The 23,569-nt window shown below is 53.0% G+C and overlaps 8 protein-coding genes across 8 annotated transcripts; 6 read left to right on the forward strand and 2 right to left on the reverse strand.

Annotated features, from left to right (window-relative positions):
- Positions 1 to 5,474: 5,474 nt before the first annotated feature.
- Positions 5,475 to 7,728, forward strand: LTS14_004574 (uncharacterized protein; the record flags this gene model as incomplete). The annotated part of the gene is made up of 4 exons (XM_064837275.1): positions 5,475 to 5,895; positions 5,946 to 6,425; positions 6,814 to 7,461; positions 7,577 to 7,728. The coding sequence occupies 4 exons, from the start codon at positions 5,475 to 5,477 to the stop codon at positions 7,726 to 7,728; spliced, it is 1,701 nt and encodes a 566-aa protein (XP_064695234.1).
- A 795-nt stretch (positions 7,729 to 8,523) lies between these two features.
- On the reverse strand, positions 8,524 to 9,421 carry LTS14_004575 (uncharacterized protein; the record flags this gene model as incomplete). Its single annotated transcript, XM_064837276.1, has 2 exons — positions 8,524 to 9,110; positions 9,166 to 9,421. 2 exons carry the CDS (start codon positions 9,419 to 9,421, stop codon positions 8,524 to 8,526), a joined length of 843 nt encoding a protein of 280 aa, XP_064695235.1.
- A 1,230-nt stretch (positions 9,422 to 10,651) lies between these two features.
- LTS14_004576 (uncharacterized protein) lies at positions 10,652 to 11,782 on the forward strand (the record flags this gene model as incomplete). Its single annotated transcript, XM_064837277.1, has 2 exons — positions 10,652 to 11,236; positions 11,261 to 11,782. 2 exons carry the CDS (start codon positions 10,652 to 10,654, stop codon positions 11,780 to 11,782), a joined length of 1,107 nt encoding a protein of 368 aa, XP_064695236.1.
- A 589-nt stretch (positions 11,783 to 12,371) lies between these two features.
- On the forward strand, positions 12,372 to 12,784 carry LTS14_004577 (uncharacterized protein; the record flags this gene model as incomplete). The annotated part of the gene is made up of 2 exons (XM_064837278.1): positions 12,372 to 12,432; positions 12,495 to 12,784. The coding sequence occupies 2 exons, from the start codon at positions 12,372 to 12,374 to the stop codon at positions 12,782 to 12,784; spliced, it is 351 nt and encodes a 116-aa protein (XP_064695237.1).
- Positions 12,785 to 14,984: 2,200 nt separating this feature from the next.
- WHI3 (cell cycle RNA binding protein whi3) lies at positions 14,985 to 16,730 on the forward strand (the record flags this gene model as incomplete). The annotated part of the gene is made up of 2 exons (XM_064837279.1): positions 14,985 to 15,039; positions 15,193 to 16,730. The coding sequence occupies 2 exons, from the start codon at positions 14,985 to 14,987 to the stop codon at positions 16,728 to 16,730; spliced, it is 1,593 nt and encodes a 530-aa protein (XP_064695238.1).
- A 2,157-nt stretch (positions 16,731 to 18,887) lies between these two features.
- On the reverse strand, positions 18,888 to 20,002 carry LTS14_004579 (uncharacterized protein; the record flags this gene model as incomplete). Its single annotated transcript, XM_064837280.1, has 2 exons — positions 18,888 to 19,909; positions 19,960 to 20,002. The coding sequence occupies 2 exons, from the start codon at positions 20,000 to 20,002 to the stop codon at positions 18,888 to 18,890; spliced, it is 1,065 nt and encodes a 354-aa protein (XP_064695239.1).
- A 489-nt stretch (positions 20,003 to 20,491) lies between these two features.
- On the forward strand, positions 20,492 to 21,640 carry LTS14_004580 (uncharacterized protein; the record flags this gene model as incomplete). Its single annotated transcript, XM_064837281.1, has 2 exons — positions 20,492 to 21,440; positions 21,558 to 21,640. 2 exons carry the CDS (start codon positions 20,492 to 20,494, stop codon positions 21,638 to 21,640), a joined length of 1,032 nt encoding a protein of 343 aa, XP_064695240.1.
- A 373-nt stretch (positions 21,641 to 22,013) lies between these two features.
- Positions 22,014 to 22,931, forward strand: LTS14_004581 (uncharacterized protein; the record flags this gene model as incomplete). The annotated part of the gene is made up of 3 exons (XM_064837282.1): positions 22,014 to 22,312; positions 22,366 to 22,781; positions 22,843 to 22,931. 3 exons carry the CDS (start codon positions 22,014 to 22,016, stop codon positions 22,929 to 22,931), a joined length of 804 nt encoding a protein of 267 aa, XP_064695241.1.
- Positions 22,932 to 23,569: the final 638 nt, after the last annotated feature.

Here is a 23,569-nt window from a genome sequence, read left to right on the forward strand (position 1 = left end):
CACTGGCATACATCCCACAGCAGCGATCACTCGACGATGGAGACGGCGGCAGAGCACATGCTTCGCATACCAGAGCTGCTTGAATTAGTGTTGTTACATCTGCCACAAAGAGATCTGCTCCTTTCGCAACGCATTTCACAAAGCTTTCGACAGGTCATACAGAGCAGTATACGTCTTCAACAGGCCCTCTTCCTTGCTCCCGATCGTAAATTGAAGGGCCGCGCTTTCGATGGACCCAGCTTCAGTCACCGATCGTTGCAGAAACCTGAGAACAATCGATTGCTCCTGCGAGCCTTTCCAGCACACTATCCTACCGTATCACTAGTGATAGTGAACGACGCTCCAACCAACAGCGAAATGGCGATAGGACGACGAGGTTCAGAGCACTGGAGTTGGGACGTCTGTATATCCTTGCCGGCCGACGCACCACCGAAATGCAACCCAGCAGTCATGTATCCAGAAGCGTCGTGGCGAAAGATGTTTCTGTCACAACCTCCTTGTACAGATCTGCATCTTGTTCGACGATGGCAGAAGAGTCCAAAGCCTGCTCTGGTTGATGCTGATGGCATTCGCGTGGGCAAGCTGTTTGATCAAGCTCTGTCAGCAAAGAATAAGGCGGATTGGCATCACAGCTATATCAGTAGTGATCGTGACTGGCACTTCGAAGGCAACATCAAGTGGTCTGCTAATGAGGAGTAAGCTTTACCGTAGGACTGGCTGCACTGTAATCTGGACATACAAGTCGCTGACGTGGGCCAGTGGCAGTCCATATCCGGGAGCACAGTATCGAGTAGACGTCTTTTCCGGCTATGCCTTCTCGAAGACTGTTCACAGTGGCAGAGCGAGAGCGTACAGCGACGATTGGGACCCAGGGCGCACGTCAGGCTTCGTTCGTGCTACAATTTGATATGGCTGGATTTGCTCTGGCCTCTCCCAAGCATAATTTACCCGGACATCATACTCGGCAACGTGTTGGGAAGGGGGGCGACGGGGCTCGAGTCGTTGGGTGGAGAGATGACATGCTGATAGGGCTACCATTGAACAAGAGTCGCCATCCTGACAACAGCTGCACCCTCGCGCTGAACGGTCTCGCATTGTGAAGATTTAACCATGAGATACGACATTCCTCCTTGACGGATGTAATCAACATTGCTTGCTCTTCCCACGCAGACCAAGCACTGCAAGGTACGACGACGGATATTTTAGTTGCTGCCTGTAGTGAACAGAAAGATATTTACGACGATACCTTTCGGCGATCTTCCAATCGTATATTGCTAAGTGCGGAGTGTCTTGTGCTTCAACAGAGGCTGAACAGTTCGCTGGCCGATACAAAGCTGGTAGGGCTCGCGTCTAGACGGAAAGCCAAAGGCCGATGGACTCATTCAGTATATATCGGATCCCTGGTCTGAGTATGGAGGTGTGAATTGCAGCAGTCCAGCAGATACCTCAGTGTTGCAGCATACTCTGCTCGCCACTCGTTGTCAAGTGGGTCGATGATCAATGGCAGTTTGACACCGTAAATGAATCATGCTCTGCTCACCAATGCTTGATGTGAACATCTGCACTTGGTCGAAAGACGAATAATGGCATACGACCACGACAGCCTAGACGCAATAATGAGAGTCGTAGGGTCACAGAGCGAACGGGTGTGGTTCCGGAAAACATAAGCGGGCATTTTGCACTCTGGCAAGACTTTGTGGCGCCTGCGGAGAGATGATGCTTCAAGACCACCGTTTCACCGCGGCACGTCGTTGCTGTCAGAACCATTGACCGTTGTGTGATCGCTTGTTTAGTTTTACCGTCGACGAAGTCTAGTCGAATCTTGGTGAGTTGACGATGCCAAAAGCGGGCATCGACGGCAGCCATCAGCTTGACGAGAGTCGTATGCTTGATCGCGCATTTTGCACAGTATCATACGTCTGCCAGTCCGGTCAAAGTGTACAGCACACATGTGGCGTGACTCAGTACAATTCTAATACGCTTTGGGATGGTGTTTGAGTTGTCTTCAAGACTTCATGGCGAACTCCAGGCTTTGCTTGCGAAGCTTTCCGATCAGAGAATGCTCCTACGCTTGCGCTTGCACGAATGTGGTAGTCTCAGAGGTTGTGCTGTCACCTCCTGTGCGGTGCAGATCGAAAACACCGAGGGTGGAGGAAAGAAGTCCGAAGGCAGTGACCTGATCCGGCTGGACTACTGAACAGCGAATTGCGGCATCTGGCGGCTACTTCAAGGTTTCTAACAGTTGATTGCGAGGTGCGGGCGTTTTACTCCGATGCCCGAAACAATTCTTGGAAAGCGACGGACATGCCAACAACGGTTGCAAGGAGATTCATCGGTCATATTCGCGTGACGCGCCCTGCATAGTCATTGTGCTTGTACACATCTGTCAACCCGTTATCATTGTTCAAGCACAATTTGTTGCACGGAGATGTAATGAGAAGTAAGCAGAACAAGATCCAATCTATTCGAGGGTCTTGGCATCGGAGGTTTTCTGGGATGTCCCTCTCGAACCTGGTCACGAAGGCCCGAATCCGTGGTGGGACGTACATCTGTCCAAGGATCTTTACAGTGCCGATGCCGTCCATGGCAGAGTAGGTGCCGACGATGAATAATAATAAGAATTGGTGGTCTGAAGCGCAAACACCGCCACCGCGATTCGCGAGGCAGCGTAACTTTCCGTTGCAAAGTCGAAGTGCCCACGAACCTGCCTGAGAACCTTGGGCAAACATTGAGGCCAGAACGGTTGTTGCGGCAAAGCACTTGAACAAGACTCCGGCACTTGCCATGATTTCTCAACAGCGCATGATGTGAGCTGTGGTACTGTTTTATGCACAGCATAGCATCTGTTGCGGTGAAGTCGCCGGACGGAAGCTATTGTCGTCCGGACTTCCCCTCCATGTGATGCTCGCAGTATGTCGGTGTACTTCAGCCATCTCCAAGCTGCATCTCTTGTCACTTGAATATGAGCAAGTAAAGATAAGGCGAACACGACCACGACCGCAAATGGCAACGTCCGAGGCAAGATGTGTTTCACTGCCAACCTATCAACTGCCGTGGCTGCTACTCCACCGCAGTCCCGCTGTAAGCGAGGCAGACTAGAGAACTGTGCTGCATGGCAGCATGGAGTATCCTTGTCTATATAGCGCACAGCATAAGTTGGTGATGAGCGCATGATGCATCTACATCACGCATCTATCAAGGCCCAGATTGCTCGAATCAACTGCGTGATTATTATTCTGCAAAGGCAGCATCGTCTCGGATTGAATACGAGGATGCAGTTTCACAACGTGCAGTCACGGAACATGTGGAGATTGACAGGGGACGACCAAGCTGATCGATGCCACAGAAGGAGAGGCGTCCGGGAGACTAGTGACCGTTTCCTCGAGACCTTATCCTTCGACGCTACTGCGGGTCACTTTGACGGCTCCAACTGCTCCCACAGACCGTTGTGAAGTTGACACGCCAAGGGAGGCAACTCTGTCGGTGTCGTGCAGCGACGACATATGTAAGGTTCAACTCGAGAAACGAGGAGGCCAGACAGGTTGGTGAGTGGTCTGGTCAAGCAGTGTTTGCCTCATGTAGCGGAGCCGGCTACAAAGCTTCGGTCTTGCTAGATGAGATGTGCTACAAACCATATTTCATGGCCAGATGAACGTCAGTGCATCGGGCATACATGAGAATCACAACTTTGATCCCCTCATCAAAGCGAGTCGAGCGTCCATCGGACTGTATTTGCCGTGCATGCACTAGCTGGTGACGCAATCTGCCTGAAGCAGTGCATTCGTCAGCGAACTAGGTGGGTCGCGGAATGCAGTATACGAAGGCATACGGCGTCGTAGAACTGGGCAATTGATATATAGCAGAGTCGCCGACAAGACCAGCAGCAGATGGAGTGAAGTTCATAAGACGCCGTTGTGGTTGGTAAGACGATGTTCTGAAGAGGAGTGTTTTCCGGTGCAAGCCTTCCGTCGAATGCCACGCGATTTAGCGTGATTGAGGCGTTGTTTCGACTTGCTGCACTAGCTTCCTCGTTCCTCCACCTTCAATGGAAGCGAGCCTCCAAGCAGTAATCCTGGATCAGATCGCGTCGCTCGCGACTCTTGCTAGCATTCTCGCTCGGGCTGCTGGCCGCCTCTAGCTGTAATCTGTCGACACGCAACGCTGGCGGACCACTCGGCAGACTCATTTGCGCGGCGGAAGGAAGGAGTGGCAGGTGTTGGCGCGAGTTGGGTAAGCCCTTTTTCTTACTTAGCCTTTCGCCCAGCTGCACCCTCGTCGCTCGTTTGCTCACCTGCTGCGAAACCCTGTCACCTCTCTGCGCGCCATCGACCGTCCAACGCCAAACGCTTGTTTACAGTACCTGCTGGGAGCCTGGCTTGCCTCATCATCACCATCACAATCCTGGTGTCGCGTCTGGCACTTGCCTTGCACACCTACCTGGTTGCACCTTCGTTACCAACACACACACGTATTGTGACCGTCGACTGCCCTGCACGCCTCGCCAACCGCCCGACCTGTCTATCGGCTCGCTGCATTACCTGCTCCGACTCGCTGGCCTGAGGAAGCCAGAACCCCACTACCGACCCTGCAAACCGACCTCACTGCCGCCATCATCCATGTTCACGTTGCATCTTGCATAACGCTCCGCAGCAGACATGTTCGACGCACATCGCTCTCTGGTACGGCTCACCGTCCTTGTTGGTCGTTTGCACCACGATACGCCTTTCCCGCATGCCCTTTCATTAAACTTTCCGCTTCCGCACATGTTTCACAAACCTCCTCTACCGGCCCAGCACCAGTCAACTCAAGCTTTGATGGCTCTGCTGTGGAGCAGGACTCCCCGCCCGTACCCCTCCACGCCGCATATGCATATGACAGCTCTGCCTCACCGTTTTGCTTCATCTTCCCTGCCCCCTGTTACCTTTGGGCTTGCCGTGTTGAGCCTATGGTGCCTTTCGTCTGCTCCCGCTCAGCCCGAACCAGAGGATGCGAGGACGAACAACAAACATCCCACGTCGCGTGTCACTTCGAGTAACGTCGAAGACGCATTACTAACGACTGGAACCCGCAGAATCAACAGTCTCACATCGCCCAAGGTCTCCCGCCACCCCAGCAAATACAGCATCCACGTTCCGCAGGGTTGATCCAACAACACCGCCCTCAGTCTCCGCACCCAGCCCAGAATCTCCAGGCTGGACAGGGACCTTACATTTCTCCGCATTCGTCTGCTCACAGTCTACCACAGCAGCATCAGTCGCCCTACGTTGGCTCTGTAACGGGTGTCGCTACACAGCAGCCCGGCGAGACAACCTTCTTCGGCGCGCATCCCAGTCCGTACAGCACGAACAGTGCGACTGGGAGCTACGCATCTTCAGGTACGTCGAACATGTGTCGGCCATGGGCCTGACATGTTGTCTTGCACCCCACCAGACGTTGTGCCGGAACTGATCGGTGTCTCAGAGCCTAACGACACAATGGCGGCGCAAGCGGCTATGAGCCGCCAGCCTTACCCGCCTATGTCGATTTATCAAACACCGCAATCGAACTCTCCGTCGTCAATGCACTCACCACAGACTGATGCTCATGGCCGTCCATTATACCAAATGGCGCCCATGGCGCAGCAGATGTACTATCAACCTTATCCAATGGCACAGCAACAGTCCCCTTATGCGCAACACCAGCCGACCGGCCACCACCCCTCCATCACATCAGCGCCGGGCATGTTGATCTCACATCAACAGCATCAACACTCGGTGCCCCAGCCGCCTCAACATCAGCCCACTAACGTACAGCCGACTTCCATGATCGATTCCAAGCCACAGCCATCTCAGCTACAACGGCCGGAGTCCGTCGTGAACGCACCGCAAGGAACACCTCAGACACCGGCAGGTCCAGGTAGGTAGACTTGCGATCGGGTCTGAGCACTCTTTGCTAACTTTTGCCAGCACCTGGTCCAATACCGGCCACAACACCTCTTGTCGTACGCCAAGACAACAATGGTGTGCAATGGATAGCCTTCGAATACTCACGAGATCGCGTCAAGATGGAGTACACTATCCGGTGCGACGTTGAATCCGTCAGTGTCGATGAGTTACCTCAGGATTTCAAGTCGAGCAACTGCGTATATCCACGCGCATGTTGCGGCAAGGACCAGTACAAAGGGAACCGCTTACACTATGAAAGCGAATGCAATGCAGTGGGATGGGCGCTCGCGCAGCTCAATCCTGTGCTGAGGGAGAAACGAGGTCTGATCCAGAGAGCAGTCGATAGCTGGCGAAACAGCAATCAAGATCAACGACTACGAAGTCGGAGAGTACGACGAATGGCGAAGATACACAACAGAAAGACGACCAGTGCGCCGTCAAGCGCAGCTACATTACCACCGACTCCACAGGGTCCTGCAAACGCAGGGCTACCACCACAAGGTATGGCTCCTCGAATGCCCAATCTTGGCCCTGTCGTCCCGACAATGCACCCTCACCACCACCAGCACGAGTACCATCATCCTGGTAGTGAGGGCGTTGGCGGGATATATCACATGTAGATGCCCTTTTGTATTGATACCCTACGAGCACACACGAAGAAGAAGACGAATGAAGAGCTTGCCCGGCAATACAAACAGGGCCCTGTATCATCATGTACAGACATCAATGGAGCATCAATTGGCCCATACCCAGCAATGCGTTTCGTATCTTAGCATACATCCCTTGTACATGTGCTTTCCCCTGCTTTGCTCGCTTCGCCCTCGCTTCGCAAACACCCATGCTAATTTCTTACCTCGGGATCGACGCTAATCCACGATCATCACTATAGGCGGAAATGAATACAACGGTAATAGTTCGGTGGCACACCATCATCAGGCTCCGCCACCGAATGAATCAGCGGATCTACAGTCGCCTACTTCGGCCCGCTACGCTCAAAGCTTCTACCCTGAGTACCCTGCGCCGCCAGGTCCAGGTGCTTCGTCGATGCCATCGTTACACGATGCAATGGACCCGATGCACCGCCATGCTGGTTCTCTCACGACTGCAGCGAGCGCATCCTCCATGAAAGATGAGGCCGAGGACTCGAAGCGTGCATTGTTTGGCGACGTGCCGGAATCGAAACGACGCAAATTCATTCTTGTCGAGGATCCGCAGCGCGATACTCGAGTCAGAGTACGTGTCATGCTTGACCAGGTCAAGATGGATGACATGCCGGATCAGCATTTACGAATCAACTCCGTGTACCCTCGGTCGTACTTTCCACGACAGATGCGCTCACCGCCAGGAACACCACATCAGAGCAGAAGATGGGATGACGAAGATGATTTGGAAGAGGGTGTGTCAGGGACTGCTCCAACGATAGGGAAATCCATGGTGCCTGTGAATCTGATGGACGGGAGTGAGGCCAAGCTGCCGGTGCCGAGGATGACGAAGTCGAAGAGAGTGAAGGAGGTTGCTCTGAACGAGCTCGGGTACCGTATGTCTTGGGCTCAAGCAAGGACGTTCAATGGTCGGACCTTGTTCTTACAGCGATCTTGTGGGTGATTTCGACATGGACAGGACAGAAAAGTTTCAATGCTGACTAGCTATAGTGGACGCTTACAGGAACAAGACGCGCAGTACCATGGTTGCTGATGGCCAGGACGTATCGTCCATAGCTCCGCACTTCGAGACTCGACCTGGAAAGAGGAGGTGGCTTGAGAAGCCTGCCCGCGTCCATCAAGCCGATGCCACGGACGATTGAGGCGACGTTCGCACCTGAATTCGACCCAAAGTCGCGAGTCTGGCCATACGGACGACTTGCGTATGCAGAGCAGAGCGGACAGCTCCGCGACGCTGATGGACCAACGAGCACAAACGCCTTCGACAAGAATGACTCGATTTAGCGCGACCGCTTTGCATCCTAACACATCCTGAGCGCCTTTGACACTGCGCTCTGTACATCATCACCACGAATAACGAACATCATTGACCAGGCACCATGGCCGAGAGTTAGACAGATATTGTGCGTTCCTGTACACTATATGTAAGAAGAAGGTTGGCGTTGAAAGGGAGAGATTGTACACGAGACGCCTGGGAGAGCATGATCACGATAGCTTGTGGAAGACGGATGATGTGGTAGATGAGCTGTGATCAGGCCAGGCGTCCGGAGAAGACCACTATCCTCGATCATCCGATACGGGCGGATTGCTACCGAAGCCCTCCATGTACCTTCGGCTGAAGAAGCCACGAGCAGCTTGCATGTCTTGGTATCGCCTTGCTCAATACATCTTCATGTGCGATGCGGCTCGGGAGTAGACAAGTCGATGAGGTCAGGAGTGCAGCGTACTGCCATTGGACAGCCAGAGAGGGTCATAGTGTTCCAATGTTAACGGTAGGTTCTTCTATCGTGGCAAGTGAAAGGCACGTCTCTAGTATAAAGCGAAGTTTCAGCCCCTGTAAGTTGGCGGCTGAAACGTACAGTGGAGTCAATGTAGTATAAAGGCCGCTGCTGCTGCACGACGCATCATACTCGCCCCGTCTACTTCGAGATTCATCCTTATGCTTTCTGCTCTCGTGCGTGCTCGGTGGGCAACTCATGCGGCATTGAAGCCGCATCTAGCTCCTGTCTTGACTCTGGCATACTTCCATTCAGCTCCGAGGATTGCACACGCCCACCGTACTTGTAGACGGCTGTGTGTTGCATGGCCTCGTTGTAGGGCGGCAGACTGTAGTCGTTTCGTAGTTCAATCGCACCCTTCTGCTGTCTTCTTCGTAGTAGGAAGAAAGTAAGGCCGGCGAGTAGAGCTACAACGGGAACAGCAATACCAATGCCAACGCCAGCCTTGGCGCCGGTGCTGAGGCCGCTGGATTGAGATGCTGAAGTGGTTGGTGTCGAAGTTGTGCTCGCTGTCGTTGATGCCGCAGATGTCATTGCTGATGTAGCCGAGGATGTCGATGTGGGTATGCTGACTGTCGCTGCGACATTCCATGAATTTGTTGCCGTGGTTGGTACAGCTGACCATTGGGCTGGAGCAATAGCAGAAAATGTCTCGCCGGTCAATGTACCATTACAGCCACCCGCGCCACAGCAAGCCCAAAGACTAGCTGATGTGTTGTATGTGGCAAAGGTTGGATAACCGGTAGCTGTAGTCTGAGTCAATCTACCATCCGTTGCCTAACAATAATTAAGCTCACTTACTGCATGATAGCCGGCAGACAGGATCGGTATATGTTGGATCTGTGCAGCCTGCTGGGTACCAGTTGTCGCCGCCGGTACTCAGCGATTCTGGTGTGTGACAAAGTGAATCTTCACCACAAAGCGAGCCTGCCAAGCAACATGCTGAGGCACCGTTGAGTGTGAGAGCTGTGTTTGAGCATTTTATCCAGTTGCCAGCTTGTATGATGCCGATGGCACGAGAGTAACAGCCACTGTCGGTGGCAGCAATTGTCACCATGGCGAGGAGAGTGAGTAGGTAGCACCCTGCTGGTATAGTGCTCAACATCCTGGCGCGTGGTGTGATATTGACCGGATCCGAGCAGCCTGCTGCACTGTGAGGTAGTTTTCGATGATACTCTGGTCAACGGCTGGAAAGACTCTACGCTGATCCGCAGTAGACGCCTTTCGACGGAGCGAGGTAAGGAAGTGCAGGCTTGCCCTACGAGTATGGTATATCACGGAGGAGCACCGTACGTTCGTGTTCTTGGAAGAGGCGTCTGAACTACATCATCTCCATCGCTCGTTAATCAGGGCCAACACTAAGCAGTAGGCCTTGTGCCACCGGATCAAATATACACCTCAACCAAAGCGCATTCGAAGTCGCATCCTACCTGAGCTCTGCGTGAAGGATTCCGCTCAGCCCCTGCGGCAGACGATTATAGCCATGATAATTTCGCCCCCAACCAGTGGGAAAATTGCAACTTGCGGATCGCGAGATACTGTGGCTAGAAGAAGTACAATACCGTCACAGAACACCCTTCTCATTTCTCTCACCGTAGACGATATGTACGAAGCTTGGGCGGCGTCCGCTGCGCTTCTGATCAGCAATGGCCGTTGGCTGTCATCAGGGAGCAGCTTTGCAGCGAGGATCCTGGTTGATACCTCCTCGAGTCATGCCACCAGCACTTTTCAGGCATCTCAACTATGAGGACCCCTTCTCCTTGGAAACCGGCCGCCGTCAAAGCGAATTCGTAGCTCGTTCTGGATGGAACAGAATTGATCAGTCTTCTAGGCCAACCCTAGCTAGACCTTCGATGAGTCGTGAGAAAGTCGCGTGGATCTGGCCGCAGCAGTCTGTGCATCGTGTCTGCGGGCTAGGCCGTCTTAGTTTATCATCCTTGGGTGCCGCAGCTCATCTCCCGACCCTTCCATCATGATGCGAAATTCTTTCACAGAAGCACAGCTATGCTTCACGTGTTGGACGCCTGATCCACCGACCGACGCGAGATGAGCGATGTTGACCGAGTCGGAAACCCACGGGGTCCAAGGTCCATCACTCCTGAGCGCAGTCCAGGATATCACAAATGCACAATGCTTAGACCTCATCGGCTGCTGTAAGTGGTTCCAGGATCGCATGTAAAACAGCTCCTTCAGCCATGGCCTGTGGACGATCTACAAATGTAGATGATCCTCCCCCTACGAGCCTTTTACTCGCCGTCTGATTATACTGGTCAACATACCACATACAATGTCGCTCTCTACTTCGATCACTCTAGCAAGCTTCTACATCTCATGTCATGCCTTTCCATCGGCCTTAAGTCAACGTTCGACTACTCCAACACTAGCTTCCGCTGAAGTCATAGGCACAGTCTCCGACCCAACATGGAATCGCGACAGCTGCACGTCTATTGGTGTTTTCGGCCGCGAATTATGGACCTGCCGTGATAGCCAGAGCTCTTCTGCCTTCCTCTCGTCATCGGCTTCCTGGACGGACTTCAACTCTTCTGCCTTACCGGCGATCGACAGCGATGGCGTACTCAATATGTATGGAGACAACAGCGACTCTGTTGCTTACTTCCCTGTGCAGGCTGATGAATGTGGACCATCCCCAGCCGGTGGTTGCGCCGATGGCACCAGGTATGCGATCTGGCAGAACTCAAGACCAATGATTGCTGGCTCAGGCTCCAGCTCCAGCGCAGCACTCTACTCCTGGATTACAAGATCTCACATTGCCAGTGATCTCAGCAATCTTGACCCAACGCCTGCGACGAGTCTCTATCGCTCCGACTACGCCATGGGCTTGGCCTCGTCTCAACTACCACCGGTCACACTTGTGAATGAGTACTTCTGGCCGTAGGACAGCATTCCCTATGGCACATATGGCTGGGTTCAGGACAGTGGACACAGTTATCTCTATGCTCAGATGAGTAACAACGCTATTGCCCTGGCCAGAGTTCCGACAGCTGCTGTGGAAGACGTCTCGCAGTATCGGTATTACACATCCACAGGCTGGACAAACACCCCTCCAATTGATGGCGCGAGCGAAGCCGTCGTCCCTAATGCTGGCACGGGCGGTCAAGGCACGTTTTACTACAGCCAGTATTTTGGCGCCTACGTCTGGATTGGCATTGGCGCTATCGGCTGCAATGCAAATTTCTATGTAACTACTGCTCCGGCTCCGGAAGGTCCATGGTCAACACCTGCCCTGTTCTATGCGGGCGAGAACGGCTCGAACGAGTGTGGAGCGTACAGTCAACAAGCTCATCCCGAGTTGACAAATAATGACGGCCAGGGCAACTACATTTACGTCACTTACACCAAGGTCGATGGCGCGAATGTTGGGTACAGGACGCCTTTGATCAAGATCACTTGGGCTTAAGAGCACGTTTGTTGTGTCATGGCCTATGGGCTGCTCGCAAAATTAGTGGCATAACATGACTTGTCGTCAATGGACACAGAACCTCCGTCATCTAGATCTGTCTTATACCAACCACCGCATCAGAAGCTGAATACCACAAGCCGTCATGTCATTCGCCCGACGACCCTCTCGTCTGCAGGGAGAAATGATCCAAAAATGTCGTTATTTTCTACTTAGATTCAGTATCTCAACGACATCTTTTGTCGTTATCGCCGTTGATGTTGTCGCGGTCTCGTTGAGCCGCAGACGTCATCCTTGGCACTCGGATCAGGTTGTGCAACGAGCTGTGGATCCAGCATGTCGACCAAGTTGCTTCCGGCTTACCATGCGACGTGTTGTGATTGAGAGAAGCATCGAACGGAGCAGAAGGCAAGGACCATCATACCGTAGCACAACAAACAACGGCATAGCAGTGGGGCCGTTGAACTCTATTGTACGATCAACAAACCTGCGTCACACTAGCGCCAACGACTTTGGCAGTCAAAAGGTCATCTACCGATTGGTCTTCATGACTTCCTTACCACGACGTTCATCCTCCAAGAAAACGGAGATGGCAGGCCAGCATGAGTTCCCGGCCCTGTTCATGATCGAGGGCTCGAACCGGCATGAGAGTAAGCCTGCGATAATGCCATCCATCCGTTCGTACAGCTCGTCCTGGCTGACAATGAGCTAGTCATTCTCGTGAACCCCGGCCACGACCTTGACGAGCTCAAACAATCAATGGAAAAGCTGGCTGCTTTGTCTCCAAACTGTCAGGAGATCTTGAGCAAGTACAGGAACAAGGATAGCGTAGATCACATTAGTGAGGTCAAGGTTCGATGGGGTGGAAAGGACAAACAACTGTTTCCCAAGGAAACGCTGTTGACTGAGGATAATTGCGAGCCTGTCCTACGTATGATGGCGATTGGAGTTGGACAAGATGTATTCGACGTGAAGCTTGAGAAAGCTGCCGCGAAGAAGTGATCACGCTGGCTGCGAACGCTTCTACTTCTTGCCTACCAGAACGATTGATACGAGTTACAAATGTGACGTTTTGGTAATTTATGCTTCTACGGCATTTTTCGATCCCGAGTTCGTGTAGCAGCATGAGTGAAATGACTTCTCAAAATCATACCGTGGTGTCATATACTCCGAGCTGATCGAGTTACCAGAAATCCATCAAGTATTGTTATACCGGTCGCAAAGGTTGCTGACTCTCTAGGCTGGGGACATCAATGGGCCTTCCATTGTCATTGCTAGTCACCTGGCAATGGTCCTTTGTAGCGGCACGACGAAGACAAGTCTCAATCGGCCATGTGGGTGTGGCTATCGAGTCGCAGTGCTTCAAGCAGACTAGTTAACTGGAGCTCGCAAGCTGTGTCATCCTGAGATGCGCAGACAGCCCCAAGACGCATATGGGGTCCAGCTCTGATCGAGTCAGCAGAAGGTCCACTCTTTTGGTGGGGGCTCGCTGAATGTAGCAGTCACGATTCACAAGAATCCCGACAGTCACAATTATGATCAAAATCGAACGTCACGCACGACGAATCTTGACACCACGACAAGGATATCCTATTGCCAATAGCACATGATACCTCCTTCCTTCACAAGCTATAGATTGAGCACTAGCGAGCTTCCATCGGAGTGGTCACGCCGGGGCCGCCGTCTGACTGACAAGAGACGGCGATACACCAGCCTGTCTGCGGTGCTGCTTCTCCCGGAGAACGCGGGGTCGTACGATCCGGTAAGGATGTTTTCATCTTGTGTGACCACGAGTGCCGCGTGCTGGCCACGGCAGATGTGAGCGTGAAAACCGAGGATTGGCGCACCCTTCGTGCTTGGCCCCGTCTACATGTACTCATTGTGCGACCCCGGAGGCCGGGTACGATGCACCCAAGACTATTTGGCCACACAGGTTGACGGCGTGATCGCGTGTCATGCACAACGCCGCTATCAGATGCCGGGAAGGGGGCTCTCGTGGTGGCGGAGTGGTGGAGTTCGCTCTGGCTGACAAGTATAAGTGGTAGAAAGCGGATCTCAGAATGCACACTCTTCGGCAGTCCTGATTGGCTGACTGGCACAACGGTCTGTTGTTAGATCATGGTGTGATACGGGATGCACAGAAGAAAGCAACCAGCGAGTGACAGGGAAGTTGAAGCTGGTGTCTTGGAAACAGCAAGCCCGCTTGGGCTAGGGTTCCTTGTCCTCGGATCCGGTCCAACTGCCGCGACATGTTGCGGAAGCCGGTATCTGTAGTCTCACGGTCGGGTCTCGCATGGTACTGTATGCTGTGTATGCTCGATACAGCAGAACGATAATAACGATGTGCTGAACAGAGGGAACTTTGATGTTGTCACGAGACCGACGCCAACCAGATATTGTCTACCAATCCTGGAGCTTCATATCACAGAGTTTCGACTCCCACAGCATTTCTATCAAGCCATGGCATCCGATAGGTAAGAAGGATGCCCCGCAGCTAGCAGCATCCCACCAGCAGCGTCCGGCGGGATATGCAACTCGCTGCAGGTCAACCGCATCGAGCCCGTCGTAAGGCTTACATGGGCCTGTCAGCTCGTGTGCACGACTCGATTTGCTGATGCGTCCACACTTTCCTGCTCAGAGTTCATGACCACTGGTGACTCGGCCAAAAGCATCGTAGGCCAGGTTGTCTTCAACTGTCTCTCCCCACACAATTACTGTAAAAGCCTTGACCAACTTTCCGAGGGTGCAGGTGGCTCTTGCAGCGAGGCCGGGATTCTGCGACCTCGAATATCCATCCACCAACATCTGCCATCTGGCAGAGCACTGCGCGCCTGCTTCTTCACACTCTGCACGCATTTATACCAGCCGCAAAACTACGCGCCGCATATTCTCATCTTTCACTCACGATCTGTACGACTAGAAGGCACTTCGCATTCGTGTCGCGACATTCGGCGCAAGTTCTCGCGACTCGCGCGCGTTGTCGCTGGTCGCATCTTTGCGCGACAAGGACCTATCCACGGCGCACTCATTTTCACCACCAACAAGCTATTCAAAGTCATTGTTACGGCGCGACTGGAGACGTTCCGAGTGACAACATTCTTCTCGTGTCGCAACAGCGGGCGCATAGGCTATTCGTACTTCCCTTCTGGCGACTCTTGACACGATGGAAGGTCCGAGCGCTCGGCATACCTCTCTAGCCAGTATGGTTGATCCAAGTAGAGCCACGAACGGACACTTCACTGGTTCCGCACAGCCTCGTATGTCTTACAGCAGTTCGCGGCAGTCTTCTGGGATCTCGCCGCCGAATAGCACGACAAGAACGGGTCCATACAGCCCGGTATCCAACGGCTCGTATCGTCAGACTCGCGCCGGCACTGTAGTCGCACCATCTCTGTCAACAAGCATATCAGATCCTTCTGTCCTGCGAGCAGACGGGGGCCCTACGACTGTGCTCATCCGACATCTCCCGCCTGGCATAACTCGCGACAGCCTGGATAATATGCTTGTGTTCGCAGGAGACCAGTATCTCGGCGCCGAGTGGGCTGACTCTACCTATCCCGAGGATGCGGGGTTTGTCGCTTGTGTGGCTCACTTCAGTACCGAAACCACGGCGGAGGAGGCGAAACGGATGCTGCACGGCAAGATGAATAGTGTAAAGACTGCTCCAATTCTGGTGCAGGTTCGAAGCAGGAGCTATGCCAATCCGTTCGAGCGTCGTTCTACGATCGATGGGACAGTCCGCACGCAGAATAGCTCCGCATCGTCAAATGGCTCGCTGGGTGGCCCACCTCCTGAGCGGAAACGATATAATAGCTTGTACCCGACCAGTGATAAGACTTCGCCGCCCCTACCCACGCCTAGCAGTTCGCACAACAGCAGCGAATTTCCAGTGCCTGAAGCAAGCGTACATATGCAGAATCTCTTCTCGTCACAATCGCCACATATGAACGGCTTCTACGATCACCGAAGGACCGGAAAGTCGACCATCAACGATGACAACGAGGGAGATGAGGAGACCGGCAGGCTGATCAGCAATCCAGTCGCATTCGCAGCCAACAATGAGTCGTCATCCAATCTTCGGTCGCCCAATAACGAGCACACGCTGGTGTCTCAGATGAGCAGACTCAACACGAATGACCACAGCAACGGTGGCTTGATCTCTCCCACTAGCAACGGCCTCACTTCGCCAAGTAACGGCTATATGCAGCCACCTATGTCGCCCGGCGGACCCAATGGCTACGCCAACCAGTACAATGGCGCATACGATAATCAAAACAAACAACTTCCGCCGAATAATCCTGCTGATCAAAACCCACCCTGCAATACTCTGTATGTTGGCAACCTCCCACACGGTCCCGTTGAGGAGGAGCTCAAGCAGATATTCAGCCACGCGCCTGGCTGGAAACGTCTGTTGTGTCGTGAGAAGCCGCAGAACAGTCCGATGGCTTTTGTAGAGTTCGAGGACATCACGTTCGCCACTCGTGCTCTCCAAAGGTTCTACGGCACACTTTTGCGCAACAGCGTGAGAGGCGGAATCCGCCTCAGCTATTCCAAGAATCCACTCGGACAGCGTGGGCACTCTGGAAATGGTGGGTATGAAGCTCGCAACCCAAATATGCCTCCAGGACTGGGCGCAATGGGCAATGGCGGACAGACATTCAGTGGCGTCTCTGGACCACCGCCTGGCCTGGGTTCTGTCGGAGGGTTTGCAACCTACGGCTACAATGCGCCGCCAGCGCAACGACCAGTCGGAGCTATGGATGGCCATTTCTCGGATCCGTGGGGCCTACAAGCACGTGAGTTTGCAGATCAACTGCACGGCCGGACTATGTCTGGTGGTATCCCACCTCATATGGGTGCCGCCACATTTGGGGCAGGCGATGGTCGCAACGGGCTTGGAGGCATGAACGGGTATAGCAATCATTACATGCAGACCCAAGGCCGCTAGTGGTGGCAGTAATGAGCACGTGAAACACATTCCTACCGCCATATCAACTTGGCACCATTATACAACATAATAGACTTTCCATTGGCGTTTCTGGCTATTCATATCTTGAGGCGGCAATCCGACTTTTCTTCTTTGGCTTTCTTCATGCAACAAGATTCCCCATTTTGCAAAATACCTTACTGGTTCGGGCGGCAATGGCGCAATGGAGACAAGGTTTGGGTTGAGCGAAACTATCAAGCGGCATACATCGTGAGGCTTCGTTAAACATCGGAGAATCGTTACATCACCGGCGCTGGGAGGCGCTTATAACAAATTGGCACAATACATGGCGATCAGGCGAATGGAGCAATGGCATCAACACATCCCCAGCACACATAATGCCAGCACGAACACTACAAGGCGACGTGGAGTCTAATTACCAGTGCGGACAGAGCTGCGATGTTACGCGTTCATGTTGTAAGGCATGGCTCTCTTTTGTGGATTTGGCGCTCTTGTTTGAATCATCACTATTTTCGCAGGAATCACTAGCAAAGCATACTGCACGGCGACACGGCTTGTAGAAGTGCCTGTGAAGCTACTGGCGAAGGGACACATGCGCATGGCATGAGCATAGGTATGCAAGGGTGTTGTTAAGGTGATGGCAAGGCAATAGCAATGATCATGGTTTGGGGCTGGCAATGGTTCAGCGCTTATGGAGGATTCGCGCAAGCGACAGTACATCGAGTGTGCGTGCTCAATGTGAGCTGTACGGATATTGATAGTTTCACTGCAACGGCTAGGTGTGTCAAGATAGCCGGCGTTCTTTTGACATTGGTGGCGATGAACAAGAAAGCACCTTCAATGAAGGAATACCTCACTTTCCTTTTCACGCCTGGTGCTCTCCCCTTTCGCCTCCGGTCTGTAACCTAAGCAAGCACCATCTGAGCGGTGAGAATCATGATGTTTCGTCGAGATGGTACTTGACACGATCCCTCTTCACTGATATGATAGACGTGGCATCACATGACGACTGATGTTAATTGCGTACGATACCGTTTCCTCGTCAGCGGCGGCCAAGGTCACCTATACCATATGCTCACGATCCTCATGAACACTTACAGTGGTTCACCGCATTGACCATGGGCAGTAGCAACAGAACCTCAATCAAGACTAGTCGATCGAGGAGACGACATGAAGGTTTGTTGTGCCATGCAATGAGCTGGCATTATGGTGGCTAAAGGTCCATAGACAAGCGTGCTCGCCGCCATGAAGACAAGGCGATCGGTCGCCTGCGACGCTTGACACGGCCTTCCGCACCTTCTTTTTGGTGGGTTCGCGATGACTACAAGAGTCAAGACAATATACTGTTCACCCGCCGTTCCGAGCATCTCGCGCTAAGCGCACTTCGAGTCCTGCTGCCCATACCAGCAATCAAAGCCCCGTACGAGCTCGACATTGCCGTCGGCGTTCGCCCCCGCAAGACTCGTCTCCCTGAGATCCTGGTCGCACCATTCTGGACATGGCACCAATGGCGTCTGGCACTTCTCCAACACGCCCACAATGCCGAAGAAGACTAGAAGTCCCTCGCAACCTGGCCGCGCGAAATGCCAGGCCATTTGCAACGAAGTCTCACTGCGCCGCATGTGGGCAATTCGGACCTCGTGGCTACTATGAATGAAGGATCCCTCAGCTATGTCCGGACGTGGGCCTGGGTAGTGCTATGCACGGAGTTCAGCACGCGACGATTGCCGCAATGGTCGTGGGGTAGTATGGAAGTCGACGGGAAGGTCTGGATCGAGATACAGCAGGCCAATCTGGCGGTGATCGTGAAGGCCCTTGCGATGGGGAAGGGCCGAATTGTCCAGCGAATATGGGGTGTTATGCGTGCTTCCAATTTGAGGCATCGCAGCGCATTGTTGCAGCAACAAACGAAAGACGAGAGGAAGTCTGTGAAGGTCCAGAGGAAGCGGAAGCGGCGAGATGCTCGCAGACACGGAGTGAGTGCGCCGGCGTGAAGACTGCAAGATCCATTACTAGCTGTCCTTAGATCTGTCCAGCTCCGAATTCGTGACCCTGAGCATCCGTGCGAAGTTGTCAGTCTTTCTCTCGTCATCATACGATGATTGTCCTCATCGCACGTCCCTTCTCCTGCTAGAGAACTGGTGATAGTCGCGTTTATCACCGCCATAACCCATAAGCACCACCAGCGAACTTCCACATCTTCACCGTACCATCCTCACTGCCGGTAGCATACAGCATCCCATCCGGACTGAAGCCAGTCGTCCACACCGGCCCATGATGACCCCTGCCCGTCTCGAGCTCTCTCTCAAGATCATAGTCCCAGACATGTACCCACGTATCTGACGGACTTCCGGTCACAAACCGTCTCTGTGCACCATTGAGCGCCACACTCGCCACCTCGCGGTCGGTCTTGATATGTTTTAACAGCTGTCCTGGTTGCGATCCGGAGAAGAAGTAGATGTTCTTGCCTGCCGCTACTGACAGGGTGCCGTGCGGCGTATCGTCCAGACCGCTGTTGAGTTCGCAAGATGTGGGCAGGGCATCAATGTCGTACGTGGCTATGCAGGCACGATTGCGAAGATCCCACCATCTTATCTTCTTGTCGTCTGCTGCCGTAACGAGGATGTTCGGATCCCGTGTCCAGACAATACTTTTGATTGCACCTTGATGCTCGCCCTCACCAATCTCATACGACGGCGTCATTGTGTTGCCGGTACCGTTCACTCCATTGACCGTCCCACCAGGTGTCCCCACCACCGCAGCACCCAGATCCCACACCCTCAGCTTCTTCTCCATACCGCCTGTAGCCACTACTCCTGTCCTGATTCCTGGCGGAAATGCCACTGCTCGAACAATATGATTATGCTGTAATGTCGCCAACGTCTCTCCTGTGAAAGTATCCCACACCTTTGCACTGAAGTCTGCACTTCCCGTAGCTGCTAACGTAGCGTCATCGCTGAGGCGAGCACTCCATACTGCTCCCTTATGCCCAATAAATGTCCCTATCCAATCTCCAGTTAGACCATCCCTGAGCATGGGATTGTTGTCCTTGCAGGCTGTGATGATGTAGAATTGTGAGGCGCCGGATGATGGATTGTTGGCGAGTAGCGAAGAGAACGACAGGTGCGTGATCGGACGAGAGTGGCCGTGGCATGTTAGAGGGACGATCTTCGTGGTTTCTGTGAAAGTGTCAATAATGGGGTGTTCTGACTTGGAGATGTACGCATACCAGAGATAGCCGTCTCATCTTGACGCTGAAAAGCAAAGTCCATAGTGAGAACGGTGGCTCTTGCGATGTGCTACTTAGCAGTGCAAGAGGAGAGCGAGAGAGCTATTGTCTTGGTCGTAATTTCGTTAGATCGTAAAGTCGTTGGTCGTTGGTCGTTATGCTTCCAGCACAAAATGCAAACGCCCGTGTACCAGCCCTGCCTAGCCTTCGTAGTATTCCGAGCACGAGTTCGAAGAAGAGAGAGAGGGACAAATTGTGGGATGGTGACAGGGAGAAGCAGTAACAACGAGGCGTGTGATTGGCAACATATTTGTGTAGTCCGAGCGTTCGCAACATATCCACTATCCAGATCACATTTCATCTCTTTGCTCCATCTATCACCTCGTTCTGGGATGTTGCTAGAGAGACGATACATCTACATATCTTCCTTCGCCACCTCATGGACTGGAGATGCCATGATGGACCTTGAGCCTTCCAGTCCGACCCCGAGAAGCATGTTGAGGGAAACCACGCAAATGTCAATGCCATAACAATGCGGCTGCTCAATGTCAAGACGCTGAAATTCGAAGACTTCCTTGGCGATCGCATTCCACACTATGTAATCCTGAGCCACCGATGGGGTGAAGACGAGATCTCTTTCAAGGACTTCCGCAAGCATCAGCATCCTCAAAACCCTGGCTACAAGAAGGTATTGGAGTTCTGCTCATTCGCCAAAGCCCGAGGGCGCGAATGGGTCTGGATCGATACCTGCTGCATCGACAAGCGTAGCAGTGCCGAAGTCTCCGAAGCCGTCAACTCCATGTTCGCATGGTACAAGCAGTCAAGAGAATGCTTCGCCCTACTCAGCGATGTGCCCTCCCTTGGGCATGACCGCGAGCGGATCTTGGAGTACATGCGCCAGAGTCAATGGTTCAGCCGTGGCTGGACGTTGCAGGAGCTACTTTCGCCACCTTACGTGACTTTTATCAGTCGGCACTGGGAGATCATTGGCGATCGGCTGGCGCTGGCAGATATGATTCACAACATCACAGGCATCCCCAAGCAGACGCTGGTTGACAATGATACTTTATCGAGCCACTCGGTAGCTCAAAGGATCAGCTGGGCCGCGAAGAGAGAGACGACTCGTCCAGAAGACATTGCATATTGTTTACTAGGCCTACTCAACGTCAACATGCCATTATTGTACGGCGAAGGCGCTGGGAAGGCCTTTCAAAGACTTCAGCTACAGATCATTGCGACCTCCAACGACGAATCCATACTTGCCTGGAGCGCGCACCACAGAACAGCAGTATCAGGACCCGCAATCAAGAAAACGACCATCCTCGCCAAGTCGCCAGCAGCTTTTTTAGAAGCAGGGAGTGTGACGAGGATACCACTTCTCGATGCCAATTACATTCATCGGCCTCATCATGCGATGACGAACAAAGGGCTGTTGTACCAGGGCAGCGCACAGCGGATAGTGTTCGATCGATCAGGGCATCGTATGCCCAGTTTCTACATCATTCATCTCAACTGTTCGGGTCCGGGTTGCACTCACTGGCCTATTATTGTAAATCAGATTTTCCCGGACCAGACGATATTCATTAGGTCGCATGTAGACTGGAGTTCGGAGAAGATCACCACGGAGTACCCTCCACATTTGAGAGAGGATGTCGAGCTTGGTTCGGTGTATATCATATAGATTTGTACTGTGACATTTACGTCGTCCTGATCGTGAGCACGTGCAAGGCAACCGTGGCTGCCTAATTCAAGAGTGGGCTGAACGTTAATCTGTTGTTCTTGCCTTTATCTTGCTGGATTCTCTTGCAACAGCGTAAGCCTTGCACACTTCTTCTCGACGTGCATGGTAATAGCAAGTCGGTGCCCCAGCGAATGCGATCTATCAGGCACATGCGACAGGCATATACGCCTTCACGAGCTGCCTCCGCGAAAATATCACGTGGCCTGAGCGGCATAAACTTATCTGCACATCGGGAAGGCACATCGCAGCTTCAAACCTTAAACCCACACATCAGGATACCAACGATAATAACCCGATTCAACCAAACCGCGCCATGGCTCCAGCTGCAAAGCGACGCAAGATCGAAGCCGTTACTAAATACCTCTGCTTCAGCTGCGATGCCGAACGCACGAGTAAGCAGTTCCCGGATTACAATCCAAGCACAGACTGCGATCATCTTATCAACACCTGCAAGACTTGCTTGAAGAAATGGGTTCAGACGCAAGTTGACAGCTCGAACTACGCCACAGGCGACGAAGGAGGCAAAGTGTTCGGGATCAGATGCCCGCAATGTGTGGCGATCATGAAGGACGATGATTTGGAGGAAGTCACGACTAAGAAGGTGTATAAGGAGTAAGTGCCAAGGTCGTTTACCACATGCCACGCAAGCTGATCACGGAATCTAGATTCGAAGAGGCCGAACGCAAGCATATCATCGACAACACGCCAGGTTGGAGATGGTGCATGGCTCCCGACTGTCGAGCAGGCCACGTGCACGAGAGCAAGACCTCGTCACCGAACAAGCCTGAGGAGCCCGAACAACCGAAGAGGAAAGGTCGCGGCAAGCAGAAGCCAGCCGATCGACCAGCTGAGAAGCCTATCGCAGACGACATCTTCGAATGCAAGGAATGCGGTGCGAAAGCCTGCGTGACTTGCGATCGTCCATGGCATGAAGGCGAGAGCTGTGAGGCGTATCAAGCTCGCGTCAAGGATCGAATCGATGAGGAAGATCTGTCCCTGCAGAAGATCAAGCGGTTGACGAAGCCGTGTCCGGGTTGTAAGAAGGCTATCGAGAAGGATGGTGGATGTTCGGCTATGTTCTGTAAGTCTTCTTCAATCCTAGGGTACCTTCATCGGGGTGGCAAGCTGATCTCTTTTCACAGGTACGAGGTGCAGTATTGGTTTCTGTTGGAACTGTCTGGGCAAGTACGATGAGCGTGGGTGGTGCAAGTGCTATGGGCCCAAGCAGTAGCAAAGAGGAGAGCAGATGAGCTTCTGTCGGTGGATACGACGGACCAAGTATTTCCTTGGTCAGTGCAGGTAGCGAATGCACCTTGCGAGCATTTCGTCTGATCTCGTTAATAGGCCGGAACGAGATCTGCTGATGTCGTATGGTGATACGGCTCTATGGCTAGCGACAATTAGTGCAGGACAATTTCACATCTACTCCCACTAGATCACCGCTCGCGTGGTCCTCGCCCACATTTTGCGACAAAGGTCTCCTAGAGAGGATTCCACGTTGCACGAGAAAATGTACACCACCACGCGGCTCAAACTTTCCACGATTGCGTTCCCACGCGACTCTTTTTGACTTCAAGCCACTACGCGGGGAGTGAACCTCGGTCAAAAGGCACCATCTTCTTGCAAGACGCGGCTGGCGAGCTAGTTGTATGGAGGCGCGGCTTATGGGTAGGAAAGGCGAGGCCGAGGCTGGTCTACGAGCTCGAGTTGTTCGTCCTTCATCCCCGGCAACATTGTTCTTCCTGTACCCGTATTTGCTGCAAGGTCTTACATCAGATCAGATCAGCTCACTAGCTTACTACGATTAGCAGAGAGCTGGGGACGCATACAGAAGCAAACTCGCGTGCCGATCATCTGTTCCCGACGACC

The sequence above is a fragment of the Recurvomyces mirabilis genome (assembly GCF_035927965.1).
Source record: "Recurvomyces mirabilis strain CCFEE 5264 chromosome Unknown scaffold_10, whole genome shotgun sequence".
In the NCBI taxonomy this organism is placed as follows: domain Eukaryota; kingdom Fungi; phylum Ascomycota; class Dothideomycetes; order Mycosphaerellales; family Teratosphaeriaceae; genus Recurvomyces; species Recurvomyces mirabilis.